At 37.3% G+C, this 15,156-nt stretch overlaps 1 protein-coding gene across 2 annotated transcripts in view; it reads right to left on the bottom strand.

The window, feature by feature from the left end:
- GPSM2 (G protein signaling modulator 2) overlaps positions 1-15,156 on the bottom strand; it is a 50,381-nt gene that overhangs the window by 10,976 nt on the left and 24,249 nt on the right. For both annotated transcript variants that reach the window (XM_040232159.1, XM_040232158.1), the window contains 8 exons: positions 14,712-14,933; positions 14,207-14,342; positions 13,720-13,862; positions 12,713-12,836; positions 12,498-12,613; positions 8,733-8,888; positions 7,513-7,621; positions 6,571-6,700 (listed from right to left, as the gene is read on the bottom strand). In XM_040232159.1, the coding sequence (XP_040088093.1) occupies positions 6,571-6,700; positions 7,513-7,621; positions 8,733-8,888; positions 12,498-12,613; positions 12,713-12,836; positions 13,720-13,862; positions 14,207-14,342; positions 14,712-14,932 (1,135 nt within the window). In that variant the 5' untranslated portion in view covers position 14,933. The remainder of the gene's footprint in view (positions 1-6,570; positions 6,701-7,512; positions 7,622-8,732; positions 8,889-12,497; positions 12,614-12,712; positions 12,837-13,719; positions 13,863-14,206; positions 14,343-14,711; positions 14,934-15,156) is intronic.

A 15,156-nucleotide genomic window follows, 5' to 3' on the forward strand; every position in this document is an offset into this window, starting at 1 on the left:
CAATAGATTTACTGCCAGTCAGGAAAAAAGTTTAATAAAAAGATCTTCAAATACCCTTTCCAAAAAGGTATCATTAAATATGAAAAGTTTTTATAGCCAAGAAATACATGATAATACCCAGTTAATGGAAAAAACCATGGCCAACACATTAACTCCCCCTTTTGTAACTCACCCTATAAAATCCCTCTTCCTCCATAATTCTTTATGTTTTCATTACATGTGATACATCTCTAAGCAATGGAACTTGCTACGTAACATTATAGAAATGGTCTCATACTATGTGATCTCTAACTTGCTTCCTTTGAGCAATCTCATGTTTGTGAGACTCATCCAAGTTGCTACGAGTAGTTTAGTTTTCATGCGATTTATAGGACTAAGAAAGCATATACCATTTCTATTGGTGACAGATATTTAGGTTGCTTCCAATTATTTGTTGTAAGCAATATTACTATAGAAATTCTTGGAAATACTTCATGTACACGAGCAAGGCTTTGTTCTTGTTTGCATGTCAGACGTGTAAGTGAGTGGAGCTGCAGGATCATACGGCTGGTGCATCTCCAACTCTACCAAAATGTTGCCTGACTGCTCTTTTAAGTACAACTTCTACTTCCGTCAACACTGCATAAGGATTTCTATTACCTATTTGTTTCAAACTGGTATCAGGCCTTTTAATTTTCATCCACCTCATCCACCAATACTACCTCACTATGGTATTCTCTGATTAAGTGAAAGTCGCTCATTCATGTCCGACTCTTTGTGACCTCATGGATAGTCCATGCAATTCTCCAGGCCAGAATACTGGAGTGGGTCGCCGCTCCCTTCTCCAGGGGGTCTTCCCAACCCAAGGATTAAACCCAGCTCTCCCACATTGCAGGTGGATTCTTTATCAGCTGAGCCACCAGGGAAGCATTCCCTGATTAAATGGGTTAAAAAATGAAAATCGCTCAGTCGTGTCCAACTTTTTGCAACCCCAATTCTCCAGGCCAGAATACTGGAGTGGTAGCCTTTCCCTTCTGGAGATCTTCCCAACCCAGGGATCGAATCCAGGTCTCCCGCATTGCAGGTGGATTCTTTACCAGTTGAGCCACAAGGAAGCCCAAGAATACTGGAGCGGGTAGGCTAGCCCTTCTCCAGGGGATCTTCCTGACCCAAGTGAACCAGGGTCGCTTCACTGCAGACAGATTCTTTCCAACTGAGCTATCAGGGAAGCCCACCTTCTCATATATTTATGGGCTATTTGTATTTCTTCTATTCATCACTTTTGCCTATCTTAGTTAGGTTATCTGTCTTAATTCATAGGAGTTCTTATACATTGAGGATACAAATCCTTTTTAATCCTTTGTGTTGCAAATGTCCTCTCAGTTTGTGGTTTCTCTTTATGGTTCCTTTTAATGAAAGGAAGTTCTTAATTTCAATGTCAGTCTTAATGGTTTTGTTTTTGTGTTTTGAGAAATCCTTCCCCTCTCTGATATCATGAAGATATTCTCCTTTACTTTCAGAGATAGCATACTGATTGAACAGACCAATCACTCACTGTGATATGACCTTGAGCAATTACCTCTATACCATTCTGTTTTTCTCATTTGTAAAGAACAATGATACCTACCTTATATATCACTATGTGATGATAAATGCATCATCACTTATAAAGGGGTCAGTCAATGCCTGGTACGCAGTAAGCATTTAGCAAGTGTTAGATGGCTGATCATAATACTGCTTTAAATCTGTTTTTCATATTTAAATCTTTGGTCCATCAAGAATTTTTATGTGATACTAATTTCCATATATGCAATGATTAAAAAATATAGAGGCTCTATATCCTATTTGAGCTATTTGTCTCTATGCCAATAACACTGTCTTAATTAGCTTTATAATTTTTATATCTGTACAGAAAGCACTTCTCATTTCTTGTTTTTCATCAGGAATGTTTTGGCTTTGAGTTCTTAGCCCATTTTTCTTTCATGTAAATTCAAGAACGACCTCACCGAGTTCCATGAAAAAACTGTCATTTTCTTGGCAGCACAATGAATATATATCATTTGGGAAGAACTGACATCTATAATATTTAGTTTTTTGACAGGAGCAGTTCCTGACAGAAATGTGTTTAAGTTTCCCTGTATGCTGGATTTTCTCATTTCTCCTTTCAGTTTAGTTTGTTTGCTTTTGTACATTGAAGTTTTGTTATTAGGCTTACCAGGTATCATACATACATATATAAGGCTTTTTTCTCCCTGGTGAATTGAATTGTTAACCATTATGAAGTGACTGTTTTCTTAACAAGATCTTTTGCCTTAAAAGTACATATTATCTGTTATTAATACAGCTGTACAGCTGTACCAGCTTTTTCTTCATTAGTTTTCCCATGGTACCCTTTTTTTTCCCCCAATCCTTTTACTGTCTGACTTACATATTTAGTTGGATTTTGCTCTTTTACCAATTGGATACGCCTGTCCTTTAAATGGAACATTTACATTGAATAGAATTACTGACATATTTGGATATTTGAGCTATTTTCTTCTTTATTGTGTTTACTAATATATATCATGTATGGATGTGAGAGTTGGACTGTGAAGAAAGCTGAGCGCCGAAGAATTTATGCTTTTGAACTGTGGTGTTGGAGAAGACTCTTGAGAGTCCCTTGGACTGCAAGGAGATCCAACCAGTCCATTCTAAAGGAGACCAGTCCTGGGTGTTCTTTGGAAGGAATGATGCTAAAGCTGAAACTCCAGTACTTTGGCCACCTCATGTGACGAGTTGACTCACTGGAAAAGACTCTGATGCTGGGAGGGATTGGGGTCAGGAGGAGAAGGGGATGACAGAGGATGAGATGGCTGGATGGCATCACGGACTCGGTGGACATGAGTCTGAGTGAACTCCGGGAGATGGTGATGGACAGGGAGGCCTGGCGTGCTGCGATTCATGGGGTCACGAAGAGTCAGACATGACTGAGTGACTGAACTGAACTGAATATTAATTGATTTCCTGATACTCAGTCCACTTGAATTCCTGTTTATTTTAAATACATTGTGGGCTTGGTTTGCTAATATCTTGTTTAGAATTTTTCCATCTATGTTCATGAGTAAAAATTTGCCTGTAATTTCCCTTTCTTATATATAATGTTCTTGTCTAGTTTGGATATCAAGGTTATACTGTTTTCAGAAAGACCAATAGTGTTCTACTTTTCCAGTTACCTATATAATTTTACATAAGGTTGGAATCAATTTTCTTAAATGTTTGGGAGATCACACTGTAAAATCCCCGTGGCCAGGTATTTTCTCACTGGAAGGATTTTAAATAATGGACCAAATTTCTCTATGGCTTTAGGCAATAATGATGTCATCCACTCACATTACATTCTATCATTAGATTTTTCTAGATTCAGTTTTGGTAAGCTTTTTTTTTTTTTAGAAATTGTCCATTTCTTCTAGGTTTTCAAATAAAACTATTCAGGATAATCTCTTTATAATGTCTGCTGCATCTACATTATAGCCTTTCTTTCTCTTTTTTTTTTCCCTCAAATAATCTTGCTGTAGATTTGTTAGTCTTTAACTAAATTTTTGGGTTTTTTAAAATTCTCTTGGGCTTCCCTGGTGGCTCGGTGGTAAAGAATCCACCTGCCAAAGCAGGATACACAGGTTTGATCCCTGGTCCAGGAAGATCCCTCATGTGGCAGAGCAACTAAGCCCATGTGCCTCAACTATTGAGCCTGTGAAAACTATTGAGTCACTGTGAAAATGACTATACTACCAAATGCAAGCTATAGATTCAATGCAATCCCTATCAAATTACCAATGGCATTTTTCACAGAACTAGAACAAAACATTTTACAATTTGTATGGAAACACAAAAGACCCTGAATAGCCAAAGCAGTCTTGAGAAAGAAGAATGGAGCTGGAGTAATCAACTTCCTGACTTCAGACTATACCACAAAGCTACAGTCATCAAGAGAGTATGCTGCTAAGTCGCTTCAGTCGTGTCTGACCCTGTGCGACCCCATAGACAGCAGCCCATCAGGTTCCTCTCTCCCTGCGATTCTCCAGGCAAGAATACTGGAGTGGGTTGCCATTTCCTTCTCCAATGTATGAGAGTGAAAAGTTAAAGTGAAGTCGTTCAGTCGTGTCCGACTCTTCACAACCCCATGGACTGTAGCCTACCAGGCTCCTCCGCCCATGGGATTTTCCAAGCAAGAGTACTGGAGTGGGTTGCTACTGCCTTCTCCATCAAGAGAGTATACAAAGACAGAAATATAGACCAATGGAAAAAGATAGAAAGCCCAGAGACACACCCACACACCTTATCTTTGACAAAGGAAGCAAGAATATACAATGAGGAAAAGATAGTCTCTTCAATAAGTGGTGCTGGGAACACTGGACAGCTACATGTAAAAGAATGAAATTAGATACTTCCTAACACCATGCACAAAGAAAAATTCAAAATGGTTTAAAGACCTAAATGTAAGACCAGAAACTATAAAACTCTTAGAGGAAAACATAGGCAGAACACTGTAGGACATAAATCACAGCAAGATCCTCTGACTCACCTCTTAGAATAATGGAAATAAAAGCAAAAATAAACATGTGGGACCTAATTAAACTTAACAGCTTTTGCACAGCAAAGGAAACTACAGACAAGGTGAAAAGACAGCCCTCAGAATGGGAGAAAATAATAGCAAATGAAACAACTGACAAAGGATTAGTTTCCAAATATACAAGCAGCTCATGCAACACAATACTAGAAAAACAACCCAGTCAAAAAGTGGGCAAAAAACCTAAATAGACATTTAGGTGTTTAATCGCTAAGTTGTGTCTGACCCTTGAGACTCCGTGGATTGTAGCCCAGTAGGCTCCTATGTGCATGGGACTTCCCAGGCAAGAATCCTGGAGTGGGTTACCGTTTCCTCCTCCAGGGGATGGAGCCTGGGTCTCCAGCATCGCAGGTGGAGCCACCATCTGAGCCACCAGGGGAGCCTTTAGCCACTAGCCATATGTGGCTTTTAAAACTTTAAATAGTATCTAAAAATTCACTTCTTTCTGCACTAGCCACATTTCAAGTGCTCAACAGCTACATATGGCTAGAGGCTATTCTAGTGGACAGCACAGATACAGAACATTTTAATCTTCACAGAAAGTTCTATTAGCATGGATCTAGAGTGTAGGATAAGAGGAAAAAGGAAAACATTAGGAAGGAAGGAAGGAAGGATATGGATAGGCAGAAAATAGAAGAGGAAAGAGGGAAGAGAAAAGGTCAGCAACCAAACCCCAGGCACCACAGATGTCAAGGATGGAAACATGAGAAAGAGAGGAGTTATGAAGATGGGTGGTCAAGTGAGGTGGAGGCAAACCAGAAAGAAGTTAATCCTGGAGGCCAAATAAATGAAGTATTTGAAGAGGCAATGATCAGCTGTAGGAAATACTGCTGAGAAATCAAATAAGCTGACATCTAAAACTGACCATTGTATTTGGTAAAATGGAGGTCTCTGGTACCTTGAAAAGGTCTTAGTGTCATCATGGGGCCAAAGTCAAGAGTCCAGTGACACTGAGTAAGAGTCCAGTGGGTTGAAGAGAGAATGGGAGGAGAATATGACAAGGAACAGTGATATTGTTTTCAAGTTTTGTTATAGAGGGGAACAAAGGAATTGATCTATAGCTAGAGGGATCCATGAGGACACGTGATCATTTGTTAAAATACGAGAAGCTATTACAACTTAACCTACTTGAAAATTAAACACAGGAAAACCTTTTAGTCCATTATTCAATTACAAAGTACACGGGTGAGTTTACCATACTGTTCATACTTCACTATCATTTTTCAACTAAATGTTCTTTCAAAGTCTTAATCAGGTAACTAGCCACTGATTCTTTTCCTTCTTGCTTTTCTTTGTATGGGTTAGAGGAGGATATTGCAAAGATAAAAGCTAGATTTTTCACTGACTTTCAAGTTCAAAACATGTCTGTGTCAGTAATTTTTTTCAGACTGAGAATTTTTAAAGCCTAAGCTGAATGTTTAATGGAACTCACATAAAATTACATATAAATGGTATTCAAAACTGTGATTCTAATCTTGTTAATTTTATTTTTTTAATCAAAAGGGTTTTTTTCCCACTTAGAAACAGTAGCATATTTTTTCCTGTGACAACATCAAAACCAAATCAGCATCTAAACAAAATTTCTAGGTTTTCTGAATTAAAAAAAAAAAAAAATCCTAGGAGATTTTCCCTTAGAAACGAAATGAGGGGGAAAAACTTAAACAAATGTTAAATATGTAAAGACATTTGAAATTTAAAAGGTTAAATAGGTAAAATTTTAAATTTTTGTTTCTTCAAGTTTATAAATTTTTGAACCAGCCTATAGATACAGAATTTAAATGTATTTTTACAAAAAAACTATACCTTCACCATATTCATGATAAAAGCTATAAAATAGGGTATATTGATAAATTAATGGGACAGTGGTAAAGCAAAAAGGTATAAAAAGATCCTATGTTATATATCTTTCTGGATATGGTAAATGAGATAATTTAAATATAAATCTTAAGGATCAAGAAATTGGATTTTGAAGACCTAATACTTACCATGCAAACTGTTATCGATTTCAATATTTTCTGATATCATTGAATTGTTTGTGCTGTAGCTCAGACCAAGAACCATTTGAAGGTCTGAGAGATTCAGTCGTGCTGTAAGCTCACCACTTCTATCTCCAACCTACAACCACAAGCATTTATTTATATATTTAGAGTAGCATTTAAAGTAAAGAATGGTGAAGATTGGTTGAAAGTATTGTGAACCAAAAACTGGAAGAAAATACGGAGATATGAAAATAGTTATTTTAGAATTATAATACTATGAATGAAATGGTTTTTTCCATTACTACTATTTTAAAGAGGAAAGAAAAGGAAAGTTTCTAAACTATGGCAGTAGGACTGATAAATATATTTTATCAACTCTCCTCTAAATATTAGACTGCTCTCAATCTCTGTGATCGACTAAATAATAATGTAGGTTATTCTGTGACATTAACTTGGCATCGCATGTATAAAATTTCCTTATAATATTTATTTCCATAATGTAGTAACAGTATTAAACCAGCACTAGACATTATACTAGGCACTTTTATATACTTTATCTCTAATCCTTATAACAATTTGCAAAGCAGTTATTATTCCCATTTTACAGATGAAAGAAATGATGCTCAGAAAAGGTTTCCAAGCTCAAACAGCCAGCAAATGGCAGAACTGTAACAGGAACCAGTCCTTGATTCTAAAAGCCATCTTCCTTTCATACCATGCTCCTTTTCCACATAAGAAGGTCAGTAATCCTCTCACTCCTCTATCCTACATCAAGGCCAGTGCAAACATACCTCTGATCTGTATCTTAAAATGCTTTCAGTTCTTATGCCTAGGGAACAATATATAATTAAATTTATTACTCGGCCATATAGCAGGATTCTAGAGAAATAACAGGGCTGCAGATCTGTGAATCACAATAGCACAAATAACCATTTTTTAGTTTCATACCTCTCTTGAAATTTCCAAGTGTTTTTCAGCAAAATGCATCGCTTGGTCATGATTTCCTAGAGCTGTGTATGCATTTCCTAAGCTCCAACATGCTCTTCCTTCACCAATTCTACAAAATCATTCAAAGTTAACATACAGTTATCTGAAAGGAAGTCGGTGTGAAGAATAAAATCTATCAAGTAGTAATTAAAGGTATAAAACAATTTTTTGAATTTATTTGGTCTTTCTTATAAAGAACAAACTATCATAATATTAGAGCTATACAGTTGGTCTGCTTCAGGTTCTGCATCTGGGGATTCAACCATGATCTGAGAAACTCCTGGATATGGAGGGCCAGTTGTACTACACCATTTTACACAAGAGACTTGAGTCTCCATGGCTTTTGGTATCAACAGGGGTCCTGGAATCTTAACTACCATAGATATCAAGGGACAACTGTGTTAAAATATCCAGATAATACTGAACTCAGAGTCAAGTTTTAAAATGGAAAAGATCCTTTTTAAACATGTAGTGTATTATAAATAAAGTCCCAGGGATAGATCTTGTAATTCAAATACCCCATTTTCTTTCTATGACAGCCCTACTGGGTAATCACTCACCATGAGGAAGACAGAACTCACTACCTCTTGAATTAGCATATTTCATTTTAAATAAATATATAAATTCTTCACACTGAAATAAAAATCTATCCTATTTAAAGCAAATGTCAGAAACTAAAGTCTTGCACAAAAATTCTATTTTCTCATATAGTTAAAAAAATAAAAAGAATTAGCCATCAACATTTAAAAATCAGGATATTTTATATAAAACTCAGAATTCCTCCCTTCTCTTGAAACAGAGGTGGCTTTGGATCCTCATTCCTGGCCTGTGACACTTAGGTGGAGTCAAATAGCAGCTGTCCCCTTAACATTAGGAGTAATATAGAATTTCACCACAATTTCCACACTGATCTAGTCAGGAGGACCTTTGCAGGCATGTGAGTTTGTGACCTATTTACTGATCTTGGTTCAAGATTATATGGAACCAGTCAAATCCTCTAATATGTGCTAGCCCTTCAAAACATATGCTAGCAAACAGAGAATGCTACTGAAACAGAGAAGATACCTTATAAAGAAATTAAAAAGAAAACAAAGCAAACCAAAAAAGAAACTTAAAGGAAAAATTCTACAGATTCAACAATATATTTTATCATAACAACAATAAAAAGGTGTAGAACTTACCTATCATTAAGCTCTTGAGCAATTGTTAAGTGCTTCAGATGATAATCAATGGCCTTCTCATAATCTTGAAGTAAAGTATATGTGTTTCCAAGACTGTAGCAAGACTGTGCCTCTATAGCTCTGTCTTTAAGCTGGCGAGCCAATAGTAGAGTCTTTCTGAAAAAACAAATTAATTCTTACATAAAGATCATTTTTATTATTGGGTATAGTAAACATATAATAAAACTCACTTTTCCTCCTGCCTTTAAAGTAAATCTACTCTAGGGCCTAATATCCCATACTTTCTCCCCTACTTCTAGGTAAAATGAAAACACGTCCTTGAAACACAAAAAACAAATCCAGACTTTTAGAATAAATATGAGTCCTATTAATTCCCCAGATAAAAGAAAAATTGATCCATGAGATCAAGTGCCTCTAAAGATTAACAGTATTTTTAACATTTAAAAAAACCTTTCCCTGTGGCCAAAGAATTGATGCTTTTGAACGGTGGTATTGGAGAAGACTCTTGAGAGTCCCTTGGACTGCAAGGAGATCCAACCAGTCCATCCTAAAGAAAATCAGTCCTGAATATTCATTGGAAGGACTAGTGTTGAAGCTGAAACTCCAATACTTTGGCCACCTGATGTGAAGAGCTGTCTCAACTGAAAAGACCCTGATGCTGGAAAAGACTGAAGGCCCGAGTAGAAGGGGACAACAGAGGATGAGATGGTTGGATGGCATCACCGACTTAATGGAAATGAGTCTGAGTAAACTCCGGGCATTGGTGATGGAGGGAGGCCTGGCATGCTGCAGTCCATGGGGTCATAAAGAGTCGGACACAACTGAGTGACTGAACTGAACTTCCCTGTCACAGTGCAATAACATTAAGTCAGTTTGTCTACATACATCATACTGTTGCCTTTACATTTTGTCAAAACTGAAAATACTTAATGTAAATTGCTTTGTATAGGCCATAAGTCACCAATTCATGAAAAATATGAAATGCCACATTTAAATATTAACCAAGAAATATCAATAACCTCAGATATGCAGATGACACCACCCTTGTGGGAGAAAGTGAAGAGGAGCTAAAAAGCCTCTTGATGAAAATGAAAGAGGAGAGTGAAAAAGTTGGCTTAAAGCTCAACATTCAGAAAATGAAGATCATGGCATCTGGTCCCATCACTTCATGGGAAATAGATGGGGAAACAGTGGAAACAGTGTCAGAGTTTATTTTTGGGAGCTCCAAAATCACTGCCGATGGTGAGTGCAGCCATGAAATTAAAAGACGCTTACTCCTTGGAAGAAAAGTTATGACCAACCTAGATAGTATATTCAAAAGCAGAGACATTACTTTGCCGACTAAGGTCCGTCTAGTCAAGGCTATGGTTTTTCCTGTGGTCATGTATGGATGTGAGAGTTGGACTGTGAAGAAGGCTGAGCACCGAAGAATTGATGCGTTTGAACTGTGGTGTTGGAGAAGACTCTTGAGGGTCCCTTGGACTGCAAGGAGATCCAACCAGTCCATTCTGAAGGAGATCAGCCCTGGGATTTCTTTGGAAGGAATGATGCTAAAGCTGAAGCTCCAGTACTTTGGACACCTCATTCGAAGAACTGACTCACTGGAAAAGACTCTGATGCTGGGAGGGATTGGGGGCAGGAGGAGAAGGGGATGACCCAGGATGAGATGGCTGGATGGCATCAGGGACTCGATGGACGTGAGTCTGAGTGAACTCCGGGAGATGGTGATGGACAGGGAGGCCTGGCGTGCTGCGATTCATGAGCTCGCAAAGAGTCGGACACGACTGAGCGACTGAACTGAACTGAACCTTGTGGAATCACCAATGAGAAGCCAGTGCAGTAGTTAAGAGCATGGGCCCTAGAGCCAGGCTGACTGGGTTCAAATCCCAGCTTTGTGAGTTAGTACATCTGTAACTGGGACAAGTCATTCACCCTCTCTATGCACTAGCTTCCTCGTATGTAAAAAACAGGTTTTGTTAGGATTAAATGAATTAGTATATATAATGTGCTTAGCATAGCATCTTGCTCCCAGCAGAAGCTAATAAGTGTTAGTGTTTTGTTATTATTATCATCAGTGCTTCGATCTACAGATGCTTTTGGAGCCAATAATATAAATGACTCTTTCCTATAATTTCTGCCAAAGAGTATAAATACTTCATATCATTATAACTATATGAAAAATATGTATATGATAATGTGATAGTTCTATTAAGCAAACAAACCTGAAATTATTTAATGATGATACTTTCAAATTTGTCACCCAGCGAGGCTACACACTTACTCTAACATTGCCTGTCCTCGCAAACATTTTTGGAAGACTTTTGGAATTGTCTTCTGATCCTGTGACACAATCCTTTCTGGCATACTGTTATCCTTTGAGAATACGGTTAATTTGAAAGTGGTTGGAAGTCCTTCTATAACCAAACTCTGTTCCTAAAGTAGGTTTACCAACTACTGTTTCTATCCTTTCTATTAAAGACCTATAATATTAAGATAGTTTTCCAGTGTGCCTCTGAAAACAATTCCAAAGAAGAGTTCCAAAAATATTTTTAACCAGTATTTTTGTAACATGTATGAAGTTCTGAGTTCTCCTTGCTTGTGGGTGTGTGGGGCAGGAGTAAGTTGCATTACTTTATACTCATGCTTCTTTAGTCAAACAGCCACCATCTCTACTTTATTGCAGAACTTTTCAGAATTTAATACAAGTACATCATTTGTTAAGACTTTTCTATGTCTTTTGGATTTAAAATATAAGAAACTTTTATATTTAAAATCAAAATATATACTCCTTGTATAGTGATGTATTTTATTTAGAAGGTTATTTCACATCTAACTGGTCAACCAACAAATACCAACCATTAGTTGAAGTTTAAATGGGATGACATTCTAGTTTTTAACATGGACCTAAAGCAATTTTACTTTTTTTTTTTTTTTAGATAAACTTTCCAGATCTCTCTCACATTAGACTTTTTAACAAAATATAAATCAGTCACTGTGTCTTTGGTTCGGTCATATTGGCTTCTGCCTAAGGCCTGTATGGGCCTTCAATTCCCACTAATTAGAGAAAACACCAAACAATCTAGAAAGCAAAGATCAGGCAAAATGAAGCAGTCCAAACTTTGCTATCATGTATGTTTCAAGCCTACCAATAGCTTAAAAAGACTCTGTCTCAGAAGAAGCTGGGAGTGCTACTCAAGTGAACAGGGCCTCAGCGTATAGAGAGAACCAAAGATAGGCAGAGAGGGTGGGAGAAGTACTCGAGAAGATGTGAGGATGAGGTGGGGGAAATTCAGCAATTGCTGGAGGAAACTAGGGCATCTGTTTGTTACCAGGCTTCATGTGGCCTCTCTGCAAACCCATAATTGGTGGTGGGGGAGCATGTAAATATATACACCACACATGCTGAACCAGTGTAAAAGACTTTACATGTTTAGAATGTCACTGAAAACAGTTTTAAAGATAAAAACTAATAAAAATATAAAGGGGCTATGCTGCTGCTACTGACTGTTAACAATAATACGTATCGAGCACTGTGTGCCAAGTACTGTGCTAAAAAAGTGCTTAATGTATTCTTTCATTCAGTCCTCATAACAATCCCCAGACCAAAGTATTGATATCTTTGATTACAGATGAGAAGACTGAGACTTAGACAGCCAAAGGTCCTGCTGCTTAAATGCACCAAAAACGTTATAAACCCAAAGCCTATGATTTATTGGACTGCATAACTAACTATTTTACATTTATCTACAGAAATATTAGACTAACTTGTAGTATTCAGAGGCAGTTTCAAATTCACCAAGAAAAATATACGCATTTCCAAGGTTGCTGTATGCTCTTCTTTCAGCTGCTTTATCTCCAAATTCTTTTGCAATAAGGAGACGCTGAAACAGAAAGTTTTGATTAGATAAAACTAAAGAAAATCTGAAAGCTGTTCAAAACACTGATGAGGAAAATGTTCTGTCTCCAAAGCCTTACTGTACCTGTTCATGAGCTATAACTGCATCCCTGAAGTTGCCAAGGAGGTAATGCGTGTTTCCAAGATTTCCAAAGGCACGTCCTTGGGCTGCTCGGTCTCCCAAAGCAGTCACTAGTGATAGGTTTTCCCTAAGTGATAACAAAGAGTTAAAAAAAAAAAAAAAAGGTTGAGAAAACCATTTATTGATTTTTATTTACAAATCAAATTCTTTTATTTATTTTTTTTTTACAGGCGGGAGTAGTCTGAATTGGGTTATGAGGCCCCCAAGCAGGGTACCTCACCTCAGCTGTTGAACTCACTTCGCTGGCAGTGAGTTTGTTCCAAACTCCGGCTAAGGAGGCATCTGCCAGGCCGCTCTGCAAGGGCAGGGTCCATAGCATCTCCTGCCCAGTCTGCCCTCACACGGAGCCCTGTTCTCTGGGAACTCACCTCCCCGAAGCTCAGGGAAGGCCCCGTTAGGGCCGCTCTATGGCCCTAGTCTCAGACCTTCCCAAGGGACATGGGATAGAGTGACTAAGCACTCAGCTCCTAGCCCTACTGATGAGCTTCCCTACAAATTGAATTCTTTATAGGAAAAAAAGTAAATAAGCTTACAGCCATAATGTGCCAGGTTTTAATGATATGTCTATGCTGGAAGGTGGTTACAGGAAATAACTGGGAATATTTTACTCAACCATTCAGGTAGGTTTCTTCTCAGAGTCCAGGACAGAGTAATCTTAGAACCTATACAGCTAAGAAGTTCTATGAAAGTCTGTTGATAAAAGACTCCGAATAACCTAAGAGTCACTACTGGTATTTCTTATTTGTGCCACTAAGTGGCAATAGTCTGCAGTTTAAATGAAAGTTTTCCTGGGTAGGGAGGAGATTACTACTAATAGAACACTATTAACATTTTAGCAGCAACTTGATGGTTTATTTTACTTACTGGTCTATGATTTTAAAATGTCTGCCAAACTTAAAAACTTTACTACTCTCTGAGGTGGACCACATGACTGCATCAGGGCTACTCACTCATAATAATCCACGGCTGCCTGCAAAGAATTTCTTACTTCTTCTGGAAATTCTCCTACATCCTGAGGACCAGGGCAGGCAAAACTTTTCCCTTTGGCATGATACACATTTCCAAGGTTGTAAAGTGCTCTTGCTTCTCCCACCTAGACGAAGATATCAGCAGTTTACATTTTGAAATCAGAGGCCAGTATTACAATGCTTATCATATATACTTATTTGTAACATCCTTGATATTACGGTCAAGAGAAAAAAATGTTTACATCAGCCATCCATACAGAACCACAAAATATATGACCATGTATGAAAGAAGGACCTCTTACTATTTCTTTTTCTCATCTATTAAAAATTGTGTTTCTCTTCTCTCATTTTTCTATACTTTCTTTTTGGTATTAACTTTTAGATAAACTACAGAATAATTAAACAGGATTAAAACACAAAGCAATTTCAGTGAAAACATTTGGCCTGCCATCTAAGGTTTCCTCATTACCTTGTCATTAAGTTCTCTGGAAATATCCAGGTGTCGCTGACAACAAACTATAGCTTCATCAAAATTTCCAAGAACTTTTAAAGTATTTCCCAGATTACCACTAGCTTTAGCTTCCCCCAACTGGTCTCCAATAGTCCTGGGGTTTAAAGAAAAGAAAACAATGTGTTAAAATATAAAGCAGCCAGAATACAGTTTTCCCTAGATAATAGTTGACATGCTTAAGGTAAGAAAGACTCATTATTCTTAAAACCCACTTTAAATAAAAATTTTAAACTTACATTTCTGTATTTAAACATAATTTTCATTCACTTAATTAAACTCTAACATCATTTCACCACTATTCATTTACTTAATTAAACTGTGTTCAGCCTAAAGATTAGTTTTTTAATGGAATGCTAATGAATTAAAACTCATTAAATGTACTATTTGTTTTAATTGAATGAAAATGTTTCTTAAAGTGACAGTTAATTCAGGGATGAAATATGAAAAAGCTTAAATTAATTACCTTGCAAGAGTTAAATCATGATGATGGTATTCTAGTGCTTTGGCATAATCATGCAAATAGAAATAAGCATTGCCCAGCTGGCTGTAAATAGCGCTAAGAGTTTTTAAGTCTTCAGTTCCGACTTGAACTGCAGCTTCAAAGAATGACACACCAGCACGGCAGTCTCCAGATTTACACAGACGCTCCCCTTCCAAGGCCAGTTCGAGGCAAGAGGCTTCCATTCTATAAAATTATATAGGACAGACATTTACAACATTACATTACAACTGCATCACAGTGTCTTTAACTTCCAACAATATAATTTCAATGTGGACTGTGGCAATTCTTGCTTACAACAGCTGCCTCTACAACTGAAGTATATACACACTATTGATAAAACAGTAAACTTTTATAGCAAAAGCTAATCTGCCTATTCAAATGTCTCTCAACCACAAAGGTCTTTTTT

The sequence above is a fragment of the Oryx dammah genome, unplaced genomic scaffold (assembly GCF_014754425.2).
Source record: "Oryx dammah isolate SB20612 unplaced genomic scaffold, SCBI_Odam_1.1 HiC_scaffold_28, whole genome shotgun sequence".
NCBI lineage: Eukaryota > Metazoa > Chordata > Mammalia > Artiodactyla > Bovidae > Oryx > Oryx dammah.